A 26,737-nucleotide genomic window follows, 5' to 3' on the forward strand; every position below is an offset into this window, starting at 1 on the left:
GACCTTACTTGAATACTTTGTTCATCAATGATTAGTGATTTATTTTAAGAAACCCACCTCATAGCAATCCTTGTTGACGAGAAACAGTAATTTAAAGGATGCTCCCCTCACGAAGGGCTTTTCGGGACCCAATTCCTCCTTCTGCCATTTCCCACTTTTGAAGATGTTCATGTAAACATATTGACCGATCCGGGGGTTGAAGTGAAAGACGACGTCATCGGCATTGTTTATCCCTGTTTTAAAGTTAATTTGAAACCTGTGTAGGAAAAACAAAGGTTGTTCACAATACCAAACTAGATAAGATGATATTACACTGGTGTATTATTAATTTGGATTGATTTTTTATTCTTTATTATTAAAAAAAACTACAGTCTTTTGTATGCTTTTCCTTTAGCAGATGAAGAAGAACATACTCTTTGGCATTAGGATGAACAGTTCCTTGAACATGCAGTCGTGTTCCTGGTCTTATACCTCCAGCTATTGGTCCAACATAGGGAATGGTCTGTAGCACGGTGAATACGTTACAGTTACCAAGACACAGAATTGCAGAATTGAGAAAAAGTGTTATGGTGTTGTAATAAATTTAAAAAGGAATTATTTAATCACTTAATTAGTTCATTAATTAATAAGGGGAAAAAAAGGATTAATTCAGATATTTTTCTCAGTGTGCTGTTTAACTCACAGGCTGGATGACTGGATTTGAAACCTCAGATGGGATGGTGAAGGTGGTTGTGGTTGTTTGCTTCCAGTCCTTAATGATGAAAACAACAGATATCAGAATGGTTTACATTGCTACTGCCTTCATTGTTGATTATCACTGGAGAGAGAACAATGTTTCAGTTTTTTCCCCAAAGTTAGCTAGTCTCATGTGTGTTTTTATTACGTTCGACAAAAAATTTCCAAATTTTACATACTTAATTCTGTGCTTTTCTGATTCCCTGATAAACACACCTGACCATAACAGAAAATCAGAAAGAACTGCCTGAAATAATTGATATCAGATGATTACACTGGACAGTCATTTTTAATTTTTAAAAGTAAGAAAAGGAACTTTACATCTTATGTCATAAACTTCAGATACTAAGGAATTTTCAGAATGATATTTTATACTGAGTAAAGGAATGGGGTAGGTTTGGTTTAAACACTGGGAGATGAAGTGTGAATGGATGTGCTTCTGATTTTTAATTAATTTTTAATCAATAAAAAACATTTATCTATCTATCTATCTATCTATCTATCTATCTATCTATCTATCTATCTATCTATCTATCTATCTGTCTGTCTGTCTGTCTGTCTGTCTGTCTTTCTGCTCAAGGAATATCCATTAAACATGTTGAATTTCGAAAATACAAGTGGACAAAAAGGTGGAAATTAAGTAAAACCAATGGAAGCATAGCAGGCGCGTCACCTAGCGCCGATTTGACGATATTCACACTAGTAATGAAAGGTCCGAATCTTTTCAAAGATTCGGCTCTTTTGGCTCGGCTCCCTTAGAAGGGCCGACTCTTCCGGCTTCCAAATGGCTCTTCATTTAGTATCACTCGGAGCCTTCTGTTTTAGCCTAATTTAGCAATTAGGAATGTTTTTTATTCATTGTTTTCATAAAAGCCTTATTTTTATGCATTTTTTTTTCGTTTAAGAAATACAGTTATAGGTTTGTTGTTGACCCTAATCTGACAGATATTTTAATTTTACAAATTCTGCACTCAGCTTTGCAGTCTCCGATATCATTGAAATGCAGCCAGATGCTGCTTCTTTTCCACTTTTCTCTCATTTCTTCCCTTTTTCCCGACGCGCTTGCATTTAAATCTGGCTCTCCTGCATCTCTCTGTCGCTCTGTGTACCTGGCCTGTACCACTACACTCGCTGTCTTCTGAGCGTCTGCACCACTTCATTCTTTCACATAATGGTATGATCCTAATCTGTCCTCGTATGTGATTGGCCGCATGGTGTGCACATCAAAATAAAGTCCCGCCCCTGCACTCTCAGCAGGGCTTAGCTGGAGCGGCTGAAGATTCGGCTCTTTCCGACAGGAGTCGGGTTTTCTCGTTCGCTAAAAAGAATCGGCTCTTAGAGCCGACACATCACTAATTCAGCCTGGATGCTTCGATTCCTTCGAAGCTTCACGTGCCATTAGAAAGTTCAGATTCCCGGCAACAGAATAGTTTTAAATATACGCGACGTTCAGTTTAAAAAAAAACCTTGTGATTATTGTTGAAAATAATGGGAACTATTAAAATAAGTTTAATTAACGTAAAATACTTGTTATGCAAAAAGGACTGCCTAAGTTGCAACGAATTAGCTAGCTAGCTACATACTATGTGGAGGAGCGTTAGCTAGATTACACGATATTTTTCTACTGTACATGTTTTTTGTTTTGCTTTTTACTTATTTTATTATTATTATTATTATTATTATTTACAGTATTTATTTACAACCTCTTCCTTCTCCAAACTACCTGCACGCTCCTCTTTCAATCAAACAGCAGTAACTAAGCGCTGTTATAGCTGGGCGTTACCATCTTGTTCAACAGAGGGGGGGATTTTATTATTATTTTTGTCTGATTTACTATGACAAACTTCACAGTTGTTTCGAAACACAATATATGTTACCAATAAATTAATCTAACATATGTTTCAGTTATCATGGTATAAATATTTGCTAGTTAGCTGCATAAAATACCCAGAGCACCAAAACTACACCCCTGAGAAAAACCAATTTAATAAAATGTCTGTTGACAGTTATGGTGCAGTCCTGCATTAAACCAACCTTGAGACATAGCCTGCATTAGCAGACAGTACATGTCTGTTAGGAAAGTGATCACAAAAAAGTGCCTTGGTATTACATATAGCACTGACATCTGAAACACAAATTATCGTGACATTGTGATGAACTGATTTACTTACTTCAAATCCCAACCAGTGTATTACAACATCTCCAACTATTCCAAGTGTAGTAACGCTCTCTAAAGGAAGGCGGTGTTTGAATGAGTAAAGATGCTGTCCATTCACATGAACCTACAGAAAAATTGTACATTTGTTTAGACCTTACTTGAATACTTTGTTCATCAATGATTAGTGATTTATTTTAAGAAACCCACCTCATAGCAATCCTTGTTGACGAGAAACAGTAATTTAAAGGATGCTCCCCTCACGAAGGGCTTTTCGGGACCCAATTCCTCCTTCTGCCATTTCCCACTTTTGAAGATGTTCATGTAAACATATTGACCGATCCGGGGGTTGAAGTGAAAGACGACGTCATCGGCATTGTTTATCCCTGTTTTAAAGTTAATTTGAAACCTGTGTAGGAAAAACAAAAGTTGTTCACAATACCAAACTAGATAAGATGATATTACACTGGTGTATTATTAATTTGGATTGATTTTTTATTCTTTATTATTAAAAAAAACTACAGTCTTTTGTATGCTTTTCCTTTAGCAGATGAAGAAGAACATACTCTTTGGCATTAGGATGAACAGTTCCTTGAACATGCAGTCGTGTTCCTGGTCTTATACCTCCAGCTATTGGTCCAACATAGGGAATGGTCTGTAGCACAGTTACCAAGACACAGAATTGCAAAGTTCATATTTATTTAGTGTTATAATGAAAAAAGTAATCAATTAATTAATTGGAGGGGGGAAAAAAGGAAGAATTCAGATAAATTCAGCAAAATGCGTTATGCTGGAGATGATTAGCATTATTTAAAATAACTACTACTACTAATGCAAATGCTACTACTTCTACTGCTGCTGCTACTACTACTACTACTACTGATAATAATAATAATAATTCTGACATATTTCTTTATAATGTGTTGTTTAACTCACAGGTTGGATGACTGGATTTGAAACCTCAGATGGGATGGTGAAGGTGGTTGTGGTTGTTTGGCACCAGTCCTGATGATAAAAACAGATATCAGAAGGATTTATATATAAGGACATATTTTATATAAGGATATAGATATATAATGTACAGTAATTATATTACTCTCAGCACAGTACTTACACTAGGCTTCCCTTCAGGGCTGTGATCACGATGGCCATGGTGGCCATGATGGCCGCGGTGTTCATGATGGCCATGGTGACCATGATGGCCACGGTGTTCATGATGGCCATGGTGACCATGATGGCCGTGGTGTTCATGATGCTCATGATGGCCATGGGGTTCATGATGACCCCTTCCTCGTCCTCTTCCTCCACAGCTCATGTTGGCAATAAGCAGGATGGGAAGATGCACACACCAGGCAAAATTCTGTGAGAACAGAACGAGTGTCTGAGCGTGTGTACAGAGTTTTATAGTGTACCACTGATGGGTTGGAACTCCCCTAGGCATTTATTGTTATAAACTTGTTTAAACTTGTTAGCCCTTCGGCAATGAACCTGAACTTTCGCACGAAACTCCAGAAACTTTATTTAATTTACAGTAAAATAAGTCACAACTAAGAAATTTGTTACACAATAGCATAGTGGCATTTCCTTAAAATATAATGTTGTATGTAACATATGCTTGAGTTTAGTGTGAATTGTCTTTTTGCAGCAATTGCAAATTTGAGTTGTCTTGGTTCTCTTTATAAGATTTTGAACATTTGGATTTTTGTCCTTCCATTTTTCATTGTCACTGATCTCAAACTGGGTCAAAAAAGATGGATAATGTTGGTGGACAGCAACATTTAGTTAGCATTACCTTGGTGCTATAATGTAGTCCAGTTTACTTTAGACCAAGTGGCTCTCATCAGACTACAATATTTTCTACTAAAACACTCAGATAAAAATAGTATTGACTTTCTAAGGAATAAGCTTCCTTCTGGTCCAACTCAGTGAAATCACTGAATTCAGGTGTTGTTTTTCAGGGGTTGGGCTTTGTCCCTTAATTCCAGTAAAAGGAACTCTTAATGCTTCAGCTTCATACCAAGACATTTTGGACAATTTCATGCTCCCAACATTGTGGGAACAGTTTGGGGATGACCCCTTCCTGTTCCAACATGACTGCACACCAGTGACCAAAGCAAGGTCCATAAAGACATGGATGAGTGAGTTTGGTGTGGAGGAACTTGACTGGCCTGCACAGAGTCCTGACCTCAACCCGATAGAACACCTTTGGGATGAATTAGAGCGGAGACTGTGAGCCAGGCCTTCTTGTCCAACATCAGTGTCTGACCTCACAAATGCGCTTTTAGAGGAATGGTCAAAAATTCCCATAAACACACTCCTAAACCTTGCGGAAAGCCTTCCCAGAATAGTTGAAGTTGTTATAGCTGCAAAGGGCAGATCAACTCCATATTACATTCAAGACAGACGTCACAGTTTTGGCCTGGCTCGCAGTCTCCGATCTAATTTATCTTAAAGCCCAACCCCTGAAAAACAACACCTGGAATCAATGATTTGGAGGGGTGTCCCAAAACTTTTGCCAATATAGTATATTTCATAGGCAGTTGAGTGTTCCTTGCAGTCTCAAATTAATCAGAAATTAGCAGAAATAGCGTTCTGCTGTATGAGGTTTGAATAGCCATATAATCACAATTATTATCTCTAAAAAGCAGTTAAAGGCAAATTAGCAAAACTAAAAAAAAAAAAAATATTTCAAAGAACCTTATATCTTCATATAATCAAATTAGCCGGAGGTAGAGTTGTCACTTTGCTATTCAAATGATTCTTTCTTAAGCCTCCTTGTGAACCCGGGGCATAAAGCCATAGGGGTAAATATTAAGAAAGGCATAAAAGTCATCAGGCAGGTATTATATTTTTTATGTAATAGTTAAAATGCCATTTCAGTTAAGGGAAGATTAATGTCAAACTGTGGGCTATTTTTAACTACAAAGAAAGATCCAGTCTTCCCCTGTTTCGAAAACCAGCGCAATCCAAATGGTTGCAGCTGAAGCAGTAATGTAGGGGAGAATCAGAGAGTTTGGAGCATAAATGCAACAATCTGCACCCTAGACAGCACACTGAAGGCCTGTAAGATGGTAACTTATGAGGCTGGTATTCTGGAGCGTGCCTTGAGTACATTGGAGAAACTACTGGACTGTACAAGTCAAAGCTCACTCTATCTGCTCTCCTTATATGAAAGAAATGAGATGACTATCATGCTAGGACATCAGACACCAATGCCATAAAACCACCAGTTGTGCTATCCATTATTCATTCGCACATCCAAGGAACTAACACTAACTAAAACACTCACATTAGTGAGAGGACCATGTGAGTGAAGAAAGTCATACCCTCACCAATGAAGGTATTTGTCACAAATAGCAGTGCAGTGTTGTTCGAAAATATCAAAAAGCTGGCAGCTCCTTCCATACCACAGTACTTGTAAATGATAGTTACCTTCCATGCCTTACTAGGCAGCAAGTTCTTTTAGCTAAAGATGAATGTAAATGGGAGTTTAGTGTGTATGCCATCTGTAGTTGTGCTAGGGAAGAAAGACCAGCTATTTCTGGGCATAAACGTCCAACCTCATGGGAAACAATGGGAGAGCCAGTAAGAAGGTACGTAAGAAAGATTTTATTTTATTTTATTTTATTTCCTGAAAATCCTGGCCCTTATGCAAACCTTGGTACTGTGTATAGTTCTGATAAAACTCAAATAAATAATTATTAATAAAATAAGAAACAATGGGAGCATATACTCTAATCATAGGACAGCCGGAGGAAGGACTAAGAGGTTGGTGCACAATATTCCTCTGTCAGATCACCGACCCTTCAATCTTCCATACCTCCCTTTCCCTACAACTTGGTAGTGAAAGCAGAGAGAGAACGAGGAGCAATAATTTATAAAGTCCTACAGTGACTGGGCTTCACCACTGATACTTTTCTTAGTGTTGGTGTTAACTACATGTGGTTAAAATGTCAGACTATCAAGGAGGCCAATCACTTGCCTTGTATTAGCCAAACTATTTACCAGCCCTGAAAGGGAATGCCATCTTCGGTCCAGTGGACGTAACCTCAGATTAATGGACTTAAGACCAAAAGGTTACAGCCCTGATTTTGATCACCTACTAGTGTGAGTCCAGCGATCTTCTTGTGTATGCCCTGAGCAAGGATGAAGCCATTGAGATAGTATTTTCTAGACTTAGTTAGTGCACATGGATTAACAGTGGCTCAGAAAAAAGTGCCACTTTCTCAGAAGCAGTGTACAATTTTTAAGGCACATCATCAAACTGTCATCACTGCCATATCTGAATAAAACCTTATAATTCAGGATGGAACCTGTCCAGGGTGTACCCCTGCCTTTCGCCCAATATGTGCTGGGATAGGCTCCAGCAGATCCCTGTGACCCTACGAGTCCTAGGAATAAGCGGGTATAGACAATGAATGAATGAATGAATTCAGGATGGAACCTGTCCAGGGTGTACCCCTGCCTTTCGCCCAATGTGTGCTGGGATAGGCTCCAGCAGATCCCCGTGACCCTAATTAGGAATAAATAAAATGGATGGATGGAATTCAGGATGGAGTGACACCAACACCCCCAAAAGATTAGGTCTTTCCTGGGAACGGTACTGTACATACAGTATATCATAGCGTTATGCAAATGTACTTTTAAAATTCGAAACACTTTAAGAAAACACTACATATTTTAATAGATAATGCACTAAACCTAATGAAAACAATAAAACTCCTCATGAAAGGATGAAAGGAAGATCAAAACATTTTCTTTTAGCTGTCTTTTATTTACGATGATGGATTAATGGAGTTTGATTTGCAATGTCAATTTGCATCTGAAGAAATGTTCTCTTCAACTGCGAGAAGTGCCTTTAAGTCATAATGAGGTTTGGATTTCGGCAGACTTCTAAATGACAACTATTTTGCCTAATTAAACAAACTTAAAAATAGTAACTGATAAACATATTTTGTGGCTTAGTGGAGGGAAAAAGACTTTTAGTCTTTTTAAGCATTTTTCCTAATGACAACCCTCAGTTTTAGGTGGTTGAAATATAAATTTTATAGTGAAATGATTCAAGCAACAGATCCCACCATCATGGTGAAAGAACCAGGAAACTAATTACATACATTTAAAGGTGGTATCTGGCTGTTACTTACGTTCATTTATGTAAGTTTGTTAAGACTGGTTATAAGGTCTGTATGTCAAATTTATGTCAAAAAGCAAATTTTACATTTCTGAATATTACTGTAGAATGAACTTTTGGTTACCAATAACATTCGGTTACAGTTTGTAAGCTAAATATGGCCGGCTGCAAAGCAACCATAATGGGTTCATTAGGAAAGTTTGAACAATAAAATAGAAAATAACATGGACACTCACAATTACACACATGGAAACTTTGCGCTAAATTAAGGTGATGCAGTTCATTGTGAAGATGGTTGATGACCTGCATAGTGTAATATCACACAAACTAGCTGTGAGCCACAAAACACAAAGGCATGCACTTGCATTTCCCTTAAATTTCCCTGAATCCTCTGAATTTCTCAAGCACAGGTTATAGGGAAGTTTAATTGAGGTTTAGGTCCAGAGTAAAGTTCCTGAAATTTAGTGGATGCCTTCCTCTAGTCTTCACAGTGTATATTTTTGCCCTGCTTTTTGGCTAACATGGAGCTTGACCTCCAGTTAGCTTGCCACTAATCTTCAGTGTGCTCTTCTCATACTCACTCGTCCTAGCAGATAACACAGTGGTGAGTGTGCTGGAACATGGCCCTCAAGCTCCTTCCTTGCTTCACACCCTGCTAATTACACCATTATTCTCAATCGCTTCTCGGCCAGATTACAAATCTGCCTTTCTGTTTGTTTATTATCCATCTTTAATCCATTTGGATAACGGGCCCAGCGTGGTACTCTTTTCCACTCTGTACCGAGCCCATCCCTGCCTCCAGGAGCGGTTTCATTCATGCCCAAAGACACTTCCCAGAAACTGTAGACCTTTTAACTATAGATATATTTTCATTCATTTTGCAATGTTTTATATTTATATTTTATTTTCTTTGAGTCATGCAACAGCACTGATAAGTATATGAAGACATTTATATGTAATTTATTATTATGTGTATGCATGTTGGACACACAAAAATACCACAGGGGGCACCCATAGACAGTACCACATGCTTTGTATTCACATTATACACATCTAATGGACTATGCCTAAGGGGTCACTGTTTAATTTAAGGCAGAAAGCACTGCATGGAAAGAAGATGACACCATTTGGTGCATTTGAGTGAGTCCTCCTTCCCATCGTACCATCACACACACACGGTTCTACTAGCATGCACTCCCATTGTCTAAGAGATTAAGCACCATATATAAAGCACATGGACATATACACATCCCGTAAAGCATTGCTAGATATCATCTCTTATGTAAATGAGTATAATCAACTTGAACAAGTGTCACTGACGTTGATTAGCATGTGATTCTGTCATTTAGCTACACACAGTAGTGTTGGTACTGGTGCACTGGTCCAATGATAAGGAAAAAGTTGTTGTATTTTCTTCACTGTTAAAAATGGCAGTATGTTTTTGAGTTTGCCTGATATATTTTTTATAGATTTTTATAGAAGATTTAGTTGAACCAGAAGTCCATCGCCACTTCATGAATAAATGTTCGTGTTTGTGATGTCGCAAATACTTTAACATGCGCTACATGTTCTAGACCAGTGCGAGGTAAACATTATTATCCCTGTTATAAATATATTTGCCTCAGAAACCTTATCTAATCCATTAATTAGCAATTACTTTTTGCTGTTATGTTCCTCCCTTGTCAAGAAAGACCATTTTTTTTACACATTAGTGATAAAACTTTCAGATTCCCATTGTTTATTAAGAATTAACAAAGAAGCGTTAACAAAAGAAAAGCTCAAACAAAGTACAGTTACCCATCAAGGTGTCCATTTTTCTAACAGAGGACTAAGTATACATGATGTTAATACACCAAAGCAGATAAGTAAAGTACATGAAAGATACCGATTCTTCCCTGAACTCGTCCTTTGAGCTTTTCTAATGGAGATTCTTAATGCTAGTGTCAAAGCCTTTCCAAAGTATATTGCTAGCCAGACAAGTTACCTTACCAAGATATCAAAAATCAGCCCAGAAGTTCATTTATAGCTTCTGGACAGTCTTGTCACTTCTTTCTGTATTATTGCATATACATTTTTTTTCTTAATTGTATTAGAAGTTCCCAAGCAGGCCTTGCAGCAAACCTTTAGATTATCTGATGCAAAATGTGAATTTGAATGGAATGTATTTTTTGGAAAATTCAATATGTTTATAAACTTGTCTGAACTTGTGAATTGTGAAAACATTTTAACCACATTAGCAATATAAATTCATAATCATGTTATTCCATATGTGAAAGTCTACACGTTTCCATAAGAGACTTAATGCGATCAACAACCAAGTTCATTTAGTGGAAATTAAAATGTTGTTTTATTCTGATCCATCGAACTCCGTTTCTGCAACTTCCTCCCCGTACATACTGTAGGTGTTAGTCTTCTCGATGATTATTTACGCATAGATGGGCTCTTCCAGTTCTAATGGAAAAAGAAATATAAAAATGTTATTTAATGAAGCTATCAACCAAAAAAAAAATTAATAAAATTGGAAGGAGAAAAAAAATGCTTACTTCAATAAAACAAATGAGCTGCATGGTAACTTCCCCACCTATGGCAATGGTAGAAACTTTCTCAAAAGGCACGCGATGTTTAAATGTGCAGTGGCTCATGCCGTTCACGTAAACCTGACGGAGAGTGGAACGTTCATTTAATGGTTTATACATTTATAGTGCAAAATAAATAAATAAAAACAGACACACCTCATATACGTCTGATTTGATGGCAATGATAATTTGGAAGGCTGCTCCCTTAGCGAAGGGTTTGTCAGGTGCAGATTCCTCCTTCCCCCAGCTACCATTTTTGCAGCTGTTCAAGGCGGTATAGCGGTCAATCCGAGGGTTAAAGTGAAATGCAATGTCATCTTTGGTACTTTGGCCTGTTTGGAAATTTATTTCAAATCTGTAAAGAAAAAAAACCCCATAAAGGAATAAAGGAATCCTCAACAGGAAGCAGTACAATTATACAATCAAACAGAGAAGGGAAGCTGTATTAAATGTATTAAGTATGTAGTATTAGTTTATTAGAACATACACTACTGTATATTGCATTTTGCTTTTATGACTATATAGTGCATTTATCTGCCAATGTCTTCATTTTCATTCCAGTGGATTTAGACAGATGGCCACACCAATACACGGGGATTGTGGTTTTGATTCCCACCTCCACCCTGAGTGTCTAGAGTTTGCATGATCTCCATGTGCTACTCTGGTTTCCTCTCCCAGTCCAAAGACATTGTGTTACTGGCTGAGTGACATCTCTAAATTGTCCAGAGTGTGTGTGCGATTGCGTCCTTTTATCGGTTGGCATTCTTTTCTGAGGGTTTCCTGCATTAAGTCCTTTGGAGATCCCCCCCTGAACATGTGTAGGATAAGCCATCTAGAAAATGCACAGATTTTAAGAGCATACCTTTTGCCGTCGGTTTTAACAGTCCCTTCGAAAAGTACAGCCATGTCTTGTTTTACCTTTCCTGGGAAATTACCCACATAGGGAAGTGTCTGTAAACAACATGAACAATTTACATATCAGATCTGGCTGGACGTCTGTAGAAATAACAGTGTCAAGTGTTATGTGCTGGTTTTTCTCACAGGGTTTTTGACAGGAGCCACAGCATCTACAGAGATGGTTGTAGTGCTTGAGCTCACCACACTTGAGGAGGAATAGGTCTTCCAGTTCTGAAGAGAAAATAGGAAAATGTCAAGGGTTTTTGTTAAGAAAGCACCCTGGTCAAAAAATATACCATTCGAAGATATAAAAGAAACTGTTTTACTTACATCGATAAGATTACAGCTGGACAGGGAAACATTGCCCCTAAAGGCAAGTATTGAAACTTTCTCTAGAGGAATGCGGTGCTTGAACAGGCAACATTTCACGCCATTCACATAGACCTGGGAATTAAATTAAATGTCTGGGAATTCTGGGAAAATCTAATATCGCTTAGTATGAGATAATAAATAAAACGTAAGGTTATTCAGCTTGATTTAAAATGTTTTTTTCTCACAACAAGTTTTATATGGATGTGTTTATTTCGTTATTTCATTATTTTTGCTTGATTCTAAAAATGCTCAACATCATATATCAATCGAGTTAATAAAATATTTCAGGTTTGAAATGTATGAATAATCTCTAGAAACTGGTTTAATAATCTGACATTCGGTTTATTATAATCTTATAACAGGAAATACTAGATAAATATGATAAGTATGTGAAATATCTGTACAAACCTCATAGCCCTCAGATTTGAAGACTACAAACATTTGGAAGGCTGCTCCCTTGGTGAAGGGTGGTTCAGGTGAGGTTTCCTCCTTCTCCCACTTTCCATTTCTAAAGCAGTTCAGGTAGAGGGATTGACCAAAGCGAGGACTGAATTGGAAAGCGACGTCATCGCTATCAGACGGACCCGTCTTGAAATTGATTTCAAAGCTGTGAAGAAGAAAATGAAAAATATTGCAAATTGTCTATCTAAAAACATAATGCAGGTATATTTATGCCCAATGCCCTGCCCAGTGGCAGGGCAAAACTCCCTGAGATGACATGAGGATGAAATATTGAGAAAAACACAGACTCAAGCACCAATACGTCCTCTTCTGGTTGAAATCAGATAATAGGATTATAAATCGTTACAGTATCCAGGTGTTGGAAAGGGGAAAACAGTACTAAATGCATTAAAATATTTGGCAGTGAGAAGAAAACCATATATAATGTCTCATGTGCTTATCCCAGGACTTATACTTGTGACTTGTAAAAACAAAATGATTTAAATTCCTTGATTTTTAATCTGCATGCTTTTATGTCCATTCAACCATATTTTCAGATTATACCTTTTGGCATCTGCTGGAACAGTCCCTTGGAAAAATAAAGCTGATTCTTGTTTTAACCCTCCTGGGAGTTTTCCCACATAAGGAAGTGTCTGTAGGGGTAAAAAAACGAAAAACAACAATGTGAGCCATTAGGTGTCCATCATGGAGCAGGCTGGATGACTCTAGGAAGTTCTGTCTGTGTTATTATAGACATGTCTGTGTTATGTGCTGGTTTAACTCACAGGGTTGCTGATTGGAAATGAAACCTCTTTAGGGACGGGAGTAAGGCTTGAAGTTGATATAACTGAGGAAAAGGATGAGGTCTTCCAGTTCTGAAGAGAAAATTTTAAAAAAAATTAAGCATGTCCTCTTTAAGAAGTTTGCCCAGAAAAAGATTATATATATATATATATATATATATATATATATATATATATATATATATATATATATATATATATATATATATATATATATATATATATATATATATATATATATATACACTATATTGCCAAAAGTATTCGCTCACCTGCCTTGACTCGCATATGAACTTAAGTGACATCCCATTCCTAATCCATAGGGTTCAATATGACGTCGGTCCACCCTTTGCAGCTATAACAGCTTCAACTCTTCTGGGAAGGCTGTCCACAAGGTTTAGGAGTGTGTTTATGGGAATTTTTGACCATTCTTCCAGAAGCGCATTTGTGAGGTCACACACTGATGTTGGACGAGAAGGCCTGGCTCTCAGTCTCCACTCTAATTCATCCCAAAGGTGTTCTATGGGGTTGAGGTCAGGACTCTGTGCAGGCCAGTCAAGTTCATCCACACCAGACTCTGTCATCCATGTCTTTATGGACCTTGCTTTGTGCACTGGTGCACAGTCATGTTGGAAGAGGAAGGGGTCATCCCCAAACTGTTCCCACAAAGTTGGGAGCATGAAAATGTCTTGGTATGCTGAAGCATTCAGAGTTCCTTTCACTGGAACTAAGGGGCCAAGCCCAGCTCCTGAAAAACAACCCCACACCATAATCCCCCCTCCACCAAACTTTACACTTGACACAATGCAGTCAGACAAGTACCGTTCTCCTGGCAACCGCCAAACCCAGACTCGTCCATCAGATTGCCAGATGGAGAAGCGCGATTCGTCACTCCAGAGAACGTGTCTCCACTGCTCTAGAGTCCAGTGGCGGCGTGCTTTACACCACTGCATCTGACGCTTTGCATTGCACTTGGTGATGTATGGCTTGGATGCAGCTGCTCGGCCATGGAAACCCATTCCATGAAGCTCTCTGCGCACTGTTCTTGAGCTAATCTGAAGGCCACATGAAGTTTGGAGGTCTGTAGCGATTGACTCTGCAGAAAGTTGGCGACCTCTTCGCACTATGCGCCTCAGCATCCGCTGACCCCGCTCCGTCAGTTTACGTGGCCTACCACTTCGTGGCTGAGTTGCTGTCGTTCCCAAACACTTCCACGTTCTTATAATACAGCTGACAGTTGACTGTGGAATATTTAGGAGCGAGGAAATTTCACGACTGGATTTGTTGCACAGGTGGCATCCTATCACAGTTCCACGCTGGAATTCACTGAGCTCCTGAGAGCGATCCATTCTTTCACAAATGTTTGTAAAAACAGTCTGCATGCCTAGGTGCTTGATTTTATACACCTGTGGCCATGGAAGTGATTGGAACACCTGATTCTGATTATTTGGATGGGTGAGCGAATACTTTTGGCAATATAGTGTATATATATATATATAATAAGAATAATCAGCTTACATCTATAACATTAATACCAATAAAGCTGCATCAGACTTACGTCAATAAACCCACAGACTGCAAGAGAAACATCTCCAGCAATGGCAAGTGTTGAAACTCTCTCTAGAGGAACACGATGCTTGAGCACACTGTGTCTTATGCCGTTGACGTAGACCTGCAGAAACGATACACATTTGATTAATGCTAGAACAGTTGTTTTTTTGTGTGGTTGTTTTTTTTTTATCATTTTAGCAAATCAGTATTCACATCATAGCCCTCAGATTTCAGGACTAGAAGAATTTGGAAGGCTGCTCCCTTGCTGAAGGGTTTGTCAGATGCGGTTTCCTCCGTCTCCCAGGCACCGTTACGGAAGCTGTTCAGGTAGACGTACTGACCGATGCGAGGGTTGAAATGAAAAGCGATGTCATCTTTATCAGACAGTCCCGTTTTGAGATTTATTTCAAAGCTGTGAAGAAAAACGTATGTATTTGCAAACATATGTGTTTAAATAATGGTTTTAAATATAAGTGACCTATACAATAGAAATTTGTTTAACAATAACAATATTATTATCAATAATAAACAAGCAGCAATAAATAAAAAATAAAATACTTAATAAATAAAAATTAAAATACTTAATTAAAATAAATAAATAAATAAATAAATGAAGGAAATGCAGTTCTCTACTGTGTCCAGGTAATGACTTGCACTTGCAAAGAACTATAATATAAAACCTGCTTATGCCTTTATTAAGCAATCAATCAAATAAATTTCAAATTTATCTCAGTTAATTAATTAATTCCCTTTTATAATTATAGTACTTCTATACTGTGTGGTGTTTGTTCCAATTCCATACCTTTGGGCATCTGCAGGAACAGTCCCTTGGAAAAGTATAATCATGTCTTGTTTTATCCTTCCAAGGAAGTTACTTATATAGGGAAGTGTCTGTAAAACAAAATAAAAGAAATACAAATCTGAACACTCTCTCACGGAGCAGGATGATCATATCACGGTTTCACATGTTCATTTGAATAGCCCATTTACTCACAGGGTTGCTGATCAGATATGAAACATCTTTAGGGACAGGTGTAGAGCTAGCAGTCCCTGAACCTGAGCAAAATGAAGACATCTTCCAGTTCTGAAGACGAAACAAATATAATAAGCATATTCTTCGAAGAAGCAGCTTATCCAGAGGAAAAAAAAAATTTAACAAGAACAATCAGCTTATACCTAAATGTTTAACTTACGCCAGTAAGACCACAGATGGGAATGGAGACATCTCCACAAAAGGAGAGTATTGAAACTTTCTCTAGAGGAATGCGGTGCTTGAAGTTGCAATACATTGAGCCGTTCACATAGATCTGGAAATAATTATATGTGTGTGACTAATGCTCTTAGAATAAATGGTTTACTTATCTACAATAATGTTCTGCATATCAACTTGTAAACGCACCCCATAGCCCTCTGAGTTGATGACAATAAACATATTTAAAGCTGTTCCCCTAGAAAAGGGTATCTCAGGTGTAATTTCCCTTTTATCCCAGCTACCATTTCTGAAGCTTGTCAGGTAGACAAATGAATTAATGCGAGGATTGAAATGAAATGCGATGTCGTCACCATGAGACGGTCCGGTTTTGAAGTTGATTTCAAAGCTGTAAAAAAAAACAAAAAATTCATTTGGTTTGATCCTTAAATATTCTGAACTATAATTTAATAGACACTGTTTGTTGATCTTTCGGCTGCTCCCTACATGTATGAGGGGTCACCACAGTGGACCAACTGGTCCTGGCACTGCATCCAGTGGCTGCCTTCCGCATGGTAGGCAAGAAACCTACCACTGAGCCCTCTGATTGCCCTCTAATTTCAAATTCTGAAATATTTCTGAACTTTTATTCTATTTTAATATTTACTTGTCTTTTCTACAGTTTTAAATATTTGTACCTTTGAGCATGTTCAGGAATAGTCCCTTGGAAGAACACAGCCATGTCTGGTTTTAAGCCTCCTGTGATCAAACCCACATAGGGAAGTGTCTGGACAAAATACAGCCAATATTTAAAAGTATGCAGCAATTAAGACATGGATAAATGAATTTCAAATAACAAATTGAATTACTCACAGGCTGGATTATTGGCTGGGTAACCTCTACTGGTAGCGGTAACAGACTCTGACTCCCCTTGCTCGTGATTTTAGATTGGTCCGTAATGAAAGAGGATTTGCTCCAGTTCTGATAAAAATGAGAGAAATTCTTCAATAATTACATGCACAATAGTTACATGCACAAGTAAGTAAGAAACAGCTTCACTTACATCAATAAATCCATAGATGGGGATTGAAACATCTCCATATATACTAAGAGTACAAACGTTCTCTAAAGGTAAGCGGTGCTTGAACAAACAGTGGAACGATCCATTCACGTAGACCTGAAAAAGCAAGGTAAACGGTACATGGGTTCATATTTTTGCCAATATTTTTGTTTGAAGTGTCTATATGCAAATGAGCTCAAACGAAAGAAACACACCTCGTAGCCTTCTGACTTGATGACAACAAACATATTAAAGGTTGTTTGCTTTGCAAAGGGTTCGACAGAGGCAGATTCATTGTTCTCCCAATTGCCATTTCTGCAACTGTTCAAGTATACGTATTGGCCAAAGCGAGGGTTAAAGTGAAAAGCCACGTCACTCTCTGGAGACCAACCTGTTTGAAAGTTGATCTCAAAGCTGCAAAGAAAATTCAGAATCATTTCAAAATACAAGTCAAAGCTGCCATGTTTTTTCAAAAGAGATATAATGTAAAATACACTATATTGCCAAAGGTTTTGGGACACCCCTACAAATCATTGAATTCAGGTGTTCTCTGGGGCGACAAATCATGCTTTTCTGTCTGGCAATCTGATGTACGAGTCTGGGTTTGGAGGTTACCAGGAGAACGGTACTTGCCTGGCTGCACAGCGCCAAGTGTAAAGTTTGGTGGAAGGGGGATTATGGTGTGGGGTTGTTTTTCAGGGGTTGTGCTCAGCCCCTTAGTTCCAGTGAAAGGAACTCAATGCTTCAGCATACCAAGACATTTTGAACAATTTCATGCTGCCAAATTTGTGAGAACAGTTTGGGGATGACCCCTTCCTGTTCCAACATGACTGCACACCAGTGCACAAAACAAGGTCCATAAAGACATGGATGACAGAGTCTGGTGTGGAGGAACTTGACTGGCCTGCACAGAGTCCTGACCTCAACCCCATAGAACACCTTTGGGATGAATTAGAGCAGAGACTGTGAGCCAGACCTTCTCGTCCAACATCAGTGTCTGACCTCACAAATGTGCTTCTAGAGGAATGGTCAAAAATTCCCATAAACACACTCCTAAACCTTGTGGAAAGCCTTCCCAGAAGAGTTGAAGCTGTTATAACTGCAAAGGAATAGCCAACTCCATATTAAACCCTACGGATTAAGTGTGGAATGTCATTAAAATTCATGTGCATTTCAAGGCAGACGTCCCAAAACTTTTGGCAATATAGTGCACGTTCTTGATCAGCATATTATATTGCCTGTACTGTGTACTGCTGATTTATTATTTCTTTTTTTTTTGTATAGCAGTTAAAATAAAGTGAGACCTTACATTACGGCATGTGCAGGAACGACCCCTTGGAAGTATACTGCCATGTCTGTTCGTAATGCTCCAGGTATTTTGGCGAAATAGGGTGGTGTCTGGAACAGTAGACATCTATCATTTAAATGTCCACAAATAGACCAATTCTATTCTATTTTTAATACATTGTCACGGTGCATCATTGGATTGTATTTGCTGTAAACTCACAGGCTGAATGACTAGATGTGACAGATCTGAAGGGCTTGCTAACAGGCTTGAGAACGTGTCCCCCATTCCTGTGATTCTTGACTGATCCAAACATAGATATGAACTGCTCCAGTTCTGATGAGGAAAAATAGAAAAAGGTATATACAAGACGTGATCATTGATGAAACAGTTCAGAAAGAAAGCACATTCCAGCCATGTGCACAAGAAATGATTGTACATACATCAATAAAACCATAGGTGACTTTGGAAACTTCACCACGAATGCCAAGCGTGTTAACCTTCGCCGGAGGAATGCGGTGCTTGAACGTACAATGCCGCAAGCCGTTCACAAACACCTGGAGGAGAGTCAGAAAGGCTATAAGCGTTTATTACTGAACATAGGAAGTGTTTGTTAGAGGTAGAATCTAATAAGCTCACCTCATAGTTGTCTGAATTGATGACGATAAACAGATAGAAGCCTGCTCCCTTGGCGAAGGGTTTATCAGAGACACATTCCTCCTTCTCCCAGCTACCGTTTCTGAAGGTGTTCAGGTAGACGTATTGACCGATGCGAGGGTTGAAGTGAAAAGCGATGTCGTCAGACTCCCCTGTTTTAAAACTGATTTCAAAGCTGTGACAAAGAAAGGAAGAAAAAAAATTCAATTCAATCTAAATGTTATTGTTCAATTTATAATAATTACAATAATTTTGTAACTGCTAAAATGTAGAAACATACCCTTTGCTGTTTATAGGAACGGTCCCTTGGAAGAACACAGCCATATTTTGTCTTATTCCTCCTGTGATTTGACTTGAATAGGGAAGTTTCTGGTAAAAGTACAGAAATTTACAATACAAAAAAGAAAGTTTCAGTATATAATCTACAGGATATGCGGCTGTATTTTCATTTCTCTCCATCACATAGATGGTTTAACTTACCGGCTGGATGAATGGTCTTGACACCGCTAATGGGAGAGATAATGGTCTTGAAACTAAACTCCCCATGACTGTGGTGTTTGACTGGCTCAAATTCAGTGTCTTCCAGTTCTGATAGCAGATCATCATGTCAGTCATCATTGCTATTAGAACAGCTTGACTAGAAAATACATTTCACCCATTTTCCAAGAGACATCATTTTCAGTGAATTGCTTTACTTACGTCTATAAAACCAAAGACAAGGATGGAAACATCCCCAGCAATGCCAAATGCTGAAAATCTGTCTAGAGGAAAGCGATGCTTGTACATGTAGTGCCTTATGCCATTAATGAAGACCTGCAGAAATGAGGTGTGTTTAATTGAACATTTATTTTTGCTTGTTTTATTCACAACATTTTTATAAATGCACAAAGACACACCTCGTAGCCCTCAGTTTTGATGATGATAAGTAATTGGAAAGCTGCTCCCTTAATGAAAGGCTTGTCAGAGATGCATTCCTCCCTCCCCCAGCTCTCATGTATGTAGCTGTTCATGCACACATCTTTCCCAATACGGGGCTTGAATTCAAACGCGATGTCGTTATCGAAATCATCAATATAGTCCCCGGTTTTAAAATGAATTTTAAAGCTGTGAAGAGAACAATAGAAGTGTTATTTATTTATTGTATATTGTAGTATTTCTGATTAATCTATAAGTAAGTATGGCTATTTCTGAGTGCTTTCATTTTTTATTTTTCAGCTTGTGTTTTAGGAGTAAAAAGAGAGAATACCTTTGGGCATGTGCAGGAAGAACACCTTGGATTAACACGGCCATGTCTGGTTTCATTCCTCCTTTGACTGTAGTCACATAAGGAAGTGTCTATGAAAAACACATACAGTTATAAAAGAATGTCACTTTTTTCATTTAAACACAAAATAACATTTAATTGAATGGAATTACATTCTAGACAATCTTGAAAAATGAAACTTGACTGGCCTGCACAGAGTCCTGACCTCAATCCGATTCAACACCTTTGGGATGAATTAGAGCGGAGACTGCAAGCCAGGCTAAAACTGGACGTTACATGTACATGAATGTAATATGGAGTTGGCCCACCCTTTGTAGCTACAACTCTTCTGGGAAGGCTTTCCACAAGGTTTAAGAGTGTGTTTATGGGAATGTCTGACCATTTCTCTAAAAGCGCATTTGTGAGGTCAGGCACTGATGTTGGATGAGAAGGTCTGGCTCACAGTCTCCGCTATAATTCATCCCAAAGGTGTTCTATGGGGTTGAGGTCAGGACTTAAGTTCCTCCTCATCCATGTCCTTGCTTTGTGCACTGGTGCACAGTCATGTTGGAACAGGAAGGAACTGTTACCACAAAGTTGGGAGCATGAAATTGTCCAAAATGTCTTGGTATGAAGCTAAAGCATTAAGAGTTCTTTTTTTTTACTGTAATTAAGGGGCCGAGCCCAACCCCTGAACAACAACACCTGAATTCAATCATCTGGAGGGGTGTCCCAAAACTTTTGGCAATATAGTGTATGTGCTTTGACTCACAGGCTGGATGACTGTCTGTAAAATGTCTGATGTGGCGGGTAACAGACTCGTAAAGGAGCTTCCTACGTCTGTGTGTTTTGGTTGGTCCCTAAAAGTGTAGGATCTTCTCCAATTCTGAAAAGACAAAATTTAATCAAACAGTTTGAGAAACAAAAGGGCCGCTAGACAATCGCAACATCTTGGAATAGTTTTACTCACGTCGATAAAACCGAAGAAGCTGATGTTGACATCTCCCCAAATGTGAAGTGCGGTTATTCTTTCAAAAGGGATACGGTGTGCGAACGTGCAGTGTTTCGATCCGTTCACGTACATCTGTGGAACACATTTGCGTTTTTTTTTATGATTGATTTAAATGGAACTAATTGTCAATCAGTGAATTCAGGAGACACACCTCATAGCTTTGGGAACTGACGGAAATCAGTAGGTTGAAAGCCGTCCCCCTTGCGAAGGGTTCATGAGGAGCCAATTGCTCCTTTTCCCAGACACCATTCCTGAAGCTGTTTAGGTATAGGTACTGACCGATCCGAGGGTTAAATGTAAGAAGAACGTCATCGGTTTTACTCTGCCCTGCAAGAATATTTATTGAAAACCTGTAAAAAAAAAAAAAAAAGTATTTTACAGTACATGGATTAGATAATATTTCACATGTACTTTATGTGTGTTTACATACAAAACTATAAAATGTATTTTTATTATAATATTTTATTTCAAAATAGAAAATATATCCCTGTAAGTAACAGTAAGGATTTCTTTTTCTTTTTTTTTAATTCTGTAGCTTATCACTTTTCCATATTTAATAATAATAATAAAAAAAAAAAGAAAGAGAAAAATGACAGCATACTGATTGCCATTTGCAGGAACGGTTCCTTCGACATACAAAGCCATTCCTGGTTTTATCCCTCCACTTACTGGTCCGATGTAGGGAATTTGCTGTAGCACAAACACCATTAAAATTCATATTCATCATAAAGAATAAGACATGAATAAATACAAAATGATGAATCTAATATGTTTGCGAAGTCATTTTTGAACATTGCATAATTGTCCAACTCACAGGCTGGATAACTGGATTAGAAATTTCAGTAGGGATGACCAACATGCCCAAGGATGATGATGATGATGATGATGATGCACTCCAGTTCTGAAAAAAATGCATCAAACATTTAGTAAGAGAGTTCGACTGGAAAAGACGTTTCATCGGCTTTTACGAAAATAAAAAAAATGTTTTCAAGAACCCGTTCGATTCACCTCAACGAAACCATAGAAATGGACAGAAACACCTCCCCATATGCCCAGTGCATTAACGCTCTGTACAGGAACCCGGTGCCTGAACAAGCAGTGCCTCGTTCCGTTCACATAAACCTGCAAAAGTTTTCCATTTAAATTTATTACATGATTTTATGCGAGTATTTCATGAAAAAAATAACTTATTTAGAGAAACACACCTCATATCCCTCATTACTGATCACAATCACAACAATGAAATTTTCCCCTCTGACGAAGGGTCTATCATAGACCAACTCCTCTTTCTCCCAGACGTTATTTTTGTAGCTGTTCAGGTATAGGTACTGATCAAACTGCGGGTTGAATAGAAAAGCGATGTCCGTGTTATCACTTTGTCCGTTTTGAAAACCGATTGCCAACCTGTAACAAAGACAAGACCAGAGTTAGGACTGACTGATTCGGTATGTACACCGATCAGGCATAACATTATGACCACCTGCCTAATATTGTGTTGGTCTACCTTTTGCTCCCAAAACAGCCCTGACCCTTTGAGGCATGGACTCTACTAGATCCAAGAAGGTGTTCTGTGGGATCTGGCACCAAGTTGTTAGCAGCAGATCCTTTAAGTACTCTAAGTAACTTAAAGGATACTTACAGGAGCTAAAATAGATACTGACCACTGCAGACCGGGAACACCACCACAAGAGCTGCAGTTTTGGAGATGCCCTGATCCAGTGGTCTAGCCATCACAATTTGGCCCTTTTGGTCAAACTCGCTCAAATCCTTACTCTTGTCCATTTTTCCTGCTTCTAACACATCAACTTTGAGGACAAAATGTTGACTTGCTGCCTAATATATCCCACCCACTAACAAGTGCCATGATGAGGAGATCATCAGTCTTATTCACTTCACCTGGCAGTGGTCATAATATTATGGCTGATCGGTGTATGTAGTTGTTTATTTATCAGTTAAACAATGTCTTTCTAAAAAACAAAAATTTAGGAGAAGAATAGCACCGTACTGGCTGTCGTCTGTAAGAACAGCTCCACGGACATACAGAGCCATTCCTGGTCTTAACTGTCCAGATATTGGTCCAGTATGGGGAATTTTCTGAAGTATAAAAAAAAAAAAATACTTAAATACATGTTTATATACAGAGGGGTCCAAAAGTCAGATACCACTTGAAGAATACCAGCAGAGAAGTCACTGGACTGTGACCCCCATGGCTAGATTACAGATATTTATTAGGATGAAATGAGGATATGAAGCTAGAGGGTGCAAGTGTTGAGGATGCAGAAGATTGGGATAGGTGGAGAGAGATGATTCGCCGAAATAATAAGAAACACTTGTACATACAGATATTTATCACACATGTACATTCATCAACTTCGTACGTGTGGTTTTACTCACAGGCTGGATGACTGCATTTGTAATTTCAGGTGGGATGAGTAATGGACTTGCGACTGAGGTACCTTTATCTGTGATTTTCAATTGGTCCTTGAAGAAAGGTGATCTGCTCCAGTTCTGATGTAAAAATGCAAGCGAAGAATGAAAAAGACGAACCAGAAACATTTCATTCACTTACATGAAATACATTAATATAGGAAATTGGTTTACTTACATAAGTAAAGCCAAAGTAGTGGATACAAGCATCTCCCCAAATGTAGAGAGTAGAAATTTTACCCAAATACATGCGGTACATGTATGTGCAGTGTTTCATCCCATTCACATAGACCTGGAGAAGAGCTGTACAATCAGAGACATGACCTGGGTTTGATTTCAGACATCTTAATAATATTGATCTAGTTCCATACCTCAAAACAAACTGAATTGAAAACAATCAGTATACTGAAGGTTCCTCCTCTGGTGAAGGGCTTATCAGTGACTAGTTGCTCTTTTTGCCAGAGGCCATTGCTGAAAGTATTCATGTAGACGTATTGACCGATACGAGGATTTAAAGTAAACGGGATGTCGTCGGTATTGGTCGGTCCAGCTTTGAAATCTATTCCGAACCTATAATAAATAAACAAATAAGAGTTAGACAAAATGATTAGCATCAGTAGAATAACTGAGAATGATGATAAAAGGTTAAGGTTGTAACGATTCACGAGTCACGATTCATTCAAAGATTCATTCGGAGAATTTGATTCTTGATTCATTTTGAAAATAGAAATGCATTTTTTTCCTGCGCAAAAAAACAAAATAAACCAAATGTCGCTATAATCAGAGATTTAACATTGTAAACAAAATGAACTATTATAAAATTTCCTACAAATTTACTTGAATAAACTGGCATCATTTGAAAGCTACTAAATGTAAAACTCTTTTAACATTAATCTGGTAAAAAATATAATCCTTTGTGGTTGTTATGATCTGATATGAGTCTCTATATAGTTAGACAGATTGCGCCCACTGGTGTTCAAATAGTGCAATTGTTTTTTTATTCAAATGTATTGTTACACCCTTAGATATGACGATAATACGTGTTATTGATTCACACACTGGTTTGCAGCTGGATTAACAGTCCCTTGGATGAACAGAGCCATTCCTGGTTTTATCCCTCCAGATATTGGACCAGTATACGGTATTCCCTGTAGCATGGACAACAAAATATACATTTCTTATATGATGCAGAAAAATGATTGATAATTAATCGATCAAATTGAATGTACACATGCGTTTTAACTCACAGGCTGGATGACCGGATTTAAAAGCTCTGCTGGGATGGGTAACATTTTCAAGAACGAGTTCCCCAAGCCGTTGATCTTTGATTGTTCCGCACATAAAGAGGACTTGCTCCAGTTCTGATGGAAATAGATCAAACATGATCTTGAGTGATTTATTTATTGGACAAAATAAACAAAACAAACAAAACAAAACACCTATTTTACTCACATTAATAAAGCCACAGACTGAAATGAAAACATCTCCACGAATACCAAGTGTTGAAACTTGCTCTAGAGGCATGCGATGCTTGAACAGCCAGTACCACAGACCATTCACATAAACCTTCAGAAGCATGGGAAAGTTCATTTTTATTACTTTATAGAATCATTGTACTTGAAGTAATTTAGCTGTAAAAAAAAAAAAAACACACGCACACACACACACACACACAGGCACACACACACCTCATATCCCTCTGACTTGACGAGAATCATCAGACTGAAGGATGTCCCTTTGGGGATGGGTTTGTCATAAACAGTTTCATCCTTTTCCCAGGTTCCATTTCTGAGGGTGTTCATGTAAACATATTTAAGTGTAATGCGAGGGTTGAAGTGAAAAGCGATACCATCACCATAAGGCTGCCCTGTGTGGAAATTGATCTCAAAGCTGTGAAGGAAAACACACAATTTGATTCAGATTTCGAATTGCGATGCAGTGTAAATTATATAATGGACACCGTATCTCTAATCCCTGATCCCTAATAGATATTTTGTTTGGAATTTTCTTCACGTTACTTGATTTAAAAGTAAAAAATTTAGAGCTTACAGTTTGGCATTGTTAGGTACAGCCCCTTGGAAGAACACAGCAGTATCTGGTTTTAAGCCTCCAGGGATTCTACCCATAAAGGGAAGCGTCTGGGGAAGAATGCAAGCAATATCACTCAGTCAATCAAAAGTAAGAACGAATCAGAGAAAATTAATATATTGCTAATTAAAAAAATAAATAAATATATATATATATATATATATATATATATATATATATATATATATATATATATATATATATATATATATATATATATATATATATATATTATATTTAACTCACAGGCTGGATGATTGTATCTGAAACCTCAGACGGAATGGACAAGGTGCTTGTGAATGTGCTCCCTGTGAGTGAAATTTTTGATTCCTCCATAATAGAAAAGGATTGTTTTCCCTCCTAATATAAATAAATAAATAAGTAAATAAATAATAAATAAAATCGAAAAAATAGAAAGAAAAAAAAAACAAAAAAAAACAAACACACAAATAACTATTAATAAACTATATATAGCAAGAATTAAAAATTAAAAATTACTTGAACAGATGCTTTGCTCGTTCATATTAATCAGTAATTAGGAAAAATTGTACTTACAGAGCCACTTATCTTGGCAACAATGCAAGGTAAGATAAGAAACTTGACACACACACAATATTGTGAGAACAGTACCAGTGTGTGCATGAAGATTTATAGTGTACCACTGATTGGGTGGGTCTTCTTTTGCCCTTTAGCTCAGGCTTTAAGGAGATATTATAAATGTTTAAATTGCTTTTAAATAGCCTGAATCAGCCTGAGGTAGGTTAATAATTGTTGTTATTTTGGTATTCAAATGTTTTTCTTTCTTTCTTCTTCTCTTTCAGCACCGACATCTCTATGACAAGCGCAGGCGTAAAGGTGTACATCTACAAATACAATCTAAACTGTAGATTTCATCACGTCTCTGTAGATATCAATTACGTCTCCTGTGTTGTGATGGCTATCATCTCCAAAACTGCAGCTGTTGTAGAGTGTTCGCGGTCTGCAGTGGTCAGTATCTATCAAAAGTGTCCTTTAAGTCCAGTATGTTGCGAGGTGGGGCCTCTATGGGCGATTTACAGGACTTAAAGGATCTGCTTCTAACATCTTGGTGCCAGATACCACAGGATCTAGTGGAG

At 37.9% G+C, this 26,737-nt stretch overlaps 2 protein-coding genes across 3 annotated transcripts in view; both read right to left on the reverse strand.

The window, feature by feature from the left end:
• The window catches only part of lgals4 (galectin 4), a 31,741-nt gene extending 27,489 nt beyond the window's left edge, over positions 1-4,252 (reverse strand). For both annotated transcript variants that reach the window (XM_058387526.1, XM_058387525.1), the window contains exons 1-8: positions 4,005-4,252; positions 3,827-3,895; positions 3,457-3,545; positions 3,101-3,299; positions 2,907-3,017; positions 683-751; positions 414-502; positions 58-256 (exon numbers count right to left, since the gene is read on the reverse strand). In XM_058387526.1, the coding sequence (XP_058243509.1) occupies positions 58-256; positions 414-502; positions 683-751; positions 2,907-3,017; positions 3,101-3,299; positions 3,457-3,545; positions 3,827-3,895; positions 4,005-4,205 (1,026 nt within the window). In that variant the 5' untranslated portion in view covers positions 4,206-4,252. The remainder of the gene's footprint in view (positions 1-57; positions 257-413; positions 503-682; positions 752-2,906; positions 3,018-3,100; positions 3,300-3,456; positions 3,546-3,826; positions 3,896-4,004) is intronic.
• Positions 4,253-10,351: 6,099 nt separating this feature from the next.
• Positions 10,352-26,308, reverse strand: LOC131352419 (uncharacterized). The gene is made up of 46 exons (XM_058388542.1): positions 26,178-26,308; positions 25,869-25,982; positions 25,584-25,672; positions 25,223-25,424; positions 24,987-25,100; positions 24,782-24,895; positions 24,594-24,682; positions 23,906-24,104; positions 23,713-23,826; positions 23,502-23,615; positions 23,113-23,201; positions 22,313-22,511; positions 22,116-22,229; positions 21,922-22,008; positions 21,709-21,797; positions 21,259-21,457; positions 21,066-21,179; positions 20,868-20,981; positions 20,099-20,187; positions 19,749-19,956; positions 19,552-19,665; positions 19,333-19,440; positions 19,133-19,221; positions 18,835-19,027; positions 18,639-18,752; positions 18,418-18,531; positions 18,220-18,308; positions 17,126-17,324; positions 16,914-17,027; positions 16,724-16,831; positions 16,549-16,637; positions 16,061-16,259; positions 15,855-15,968; positions 15,656-15,745; positions 15,464-15,552; positions 14,875-15,073; positions 14,669-14,782; positions 13,093-13,182; positions 12,872-12,960; positions 12,275-12,473; positions 11,825-11,938; positions 11,639-11,725; positions 11,460-11,548; positions 10,754-10,952; positions 10,565-10,678; positions 10,352-10,472 (listed from the first exon to the last, which is right to left on the reverse strand). Exons 1-46 carry the CDS (start codon positions 26,262-26,264, stop codon positions 10,443-10,445), a joined length of 5,685 nt encoding a protein of 1,894 aa, XP_058244525.1. The 5' UTR covers positions 26,265-26,308; the 3' UTR covers positions 10,352-10,442.
• Positions 26,309-26,737: the final 429 nt, after the last annotated feature.

Source organism: Hemibagrus wyckioides, linkage group LG04 (genome assembly GCF_019097595.1).
Source record: "Hemibagrus wyckioides isolate EC202008001 linkage group LG04, SWU_Hwy_1.0, whole genome shotgun sequence".
NCBI lineage: Eukaryota > Metazoa > Chordata > Actinopteri > Siluriformes > Bagridae > Hemibagrus > Hemibagrus wyckioides.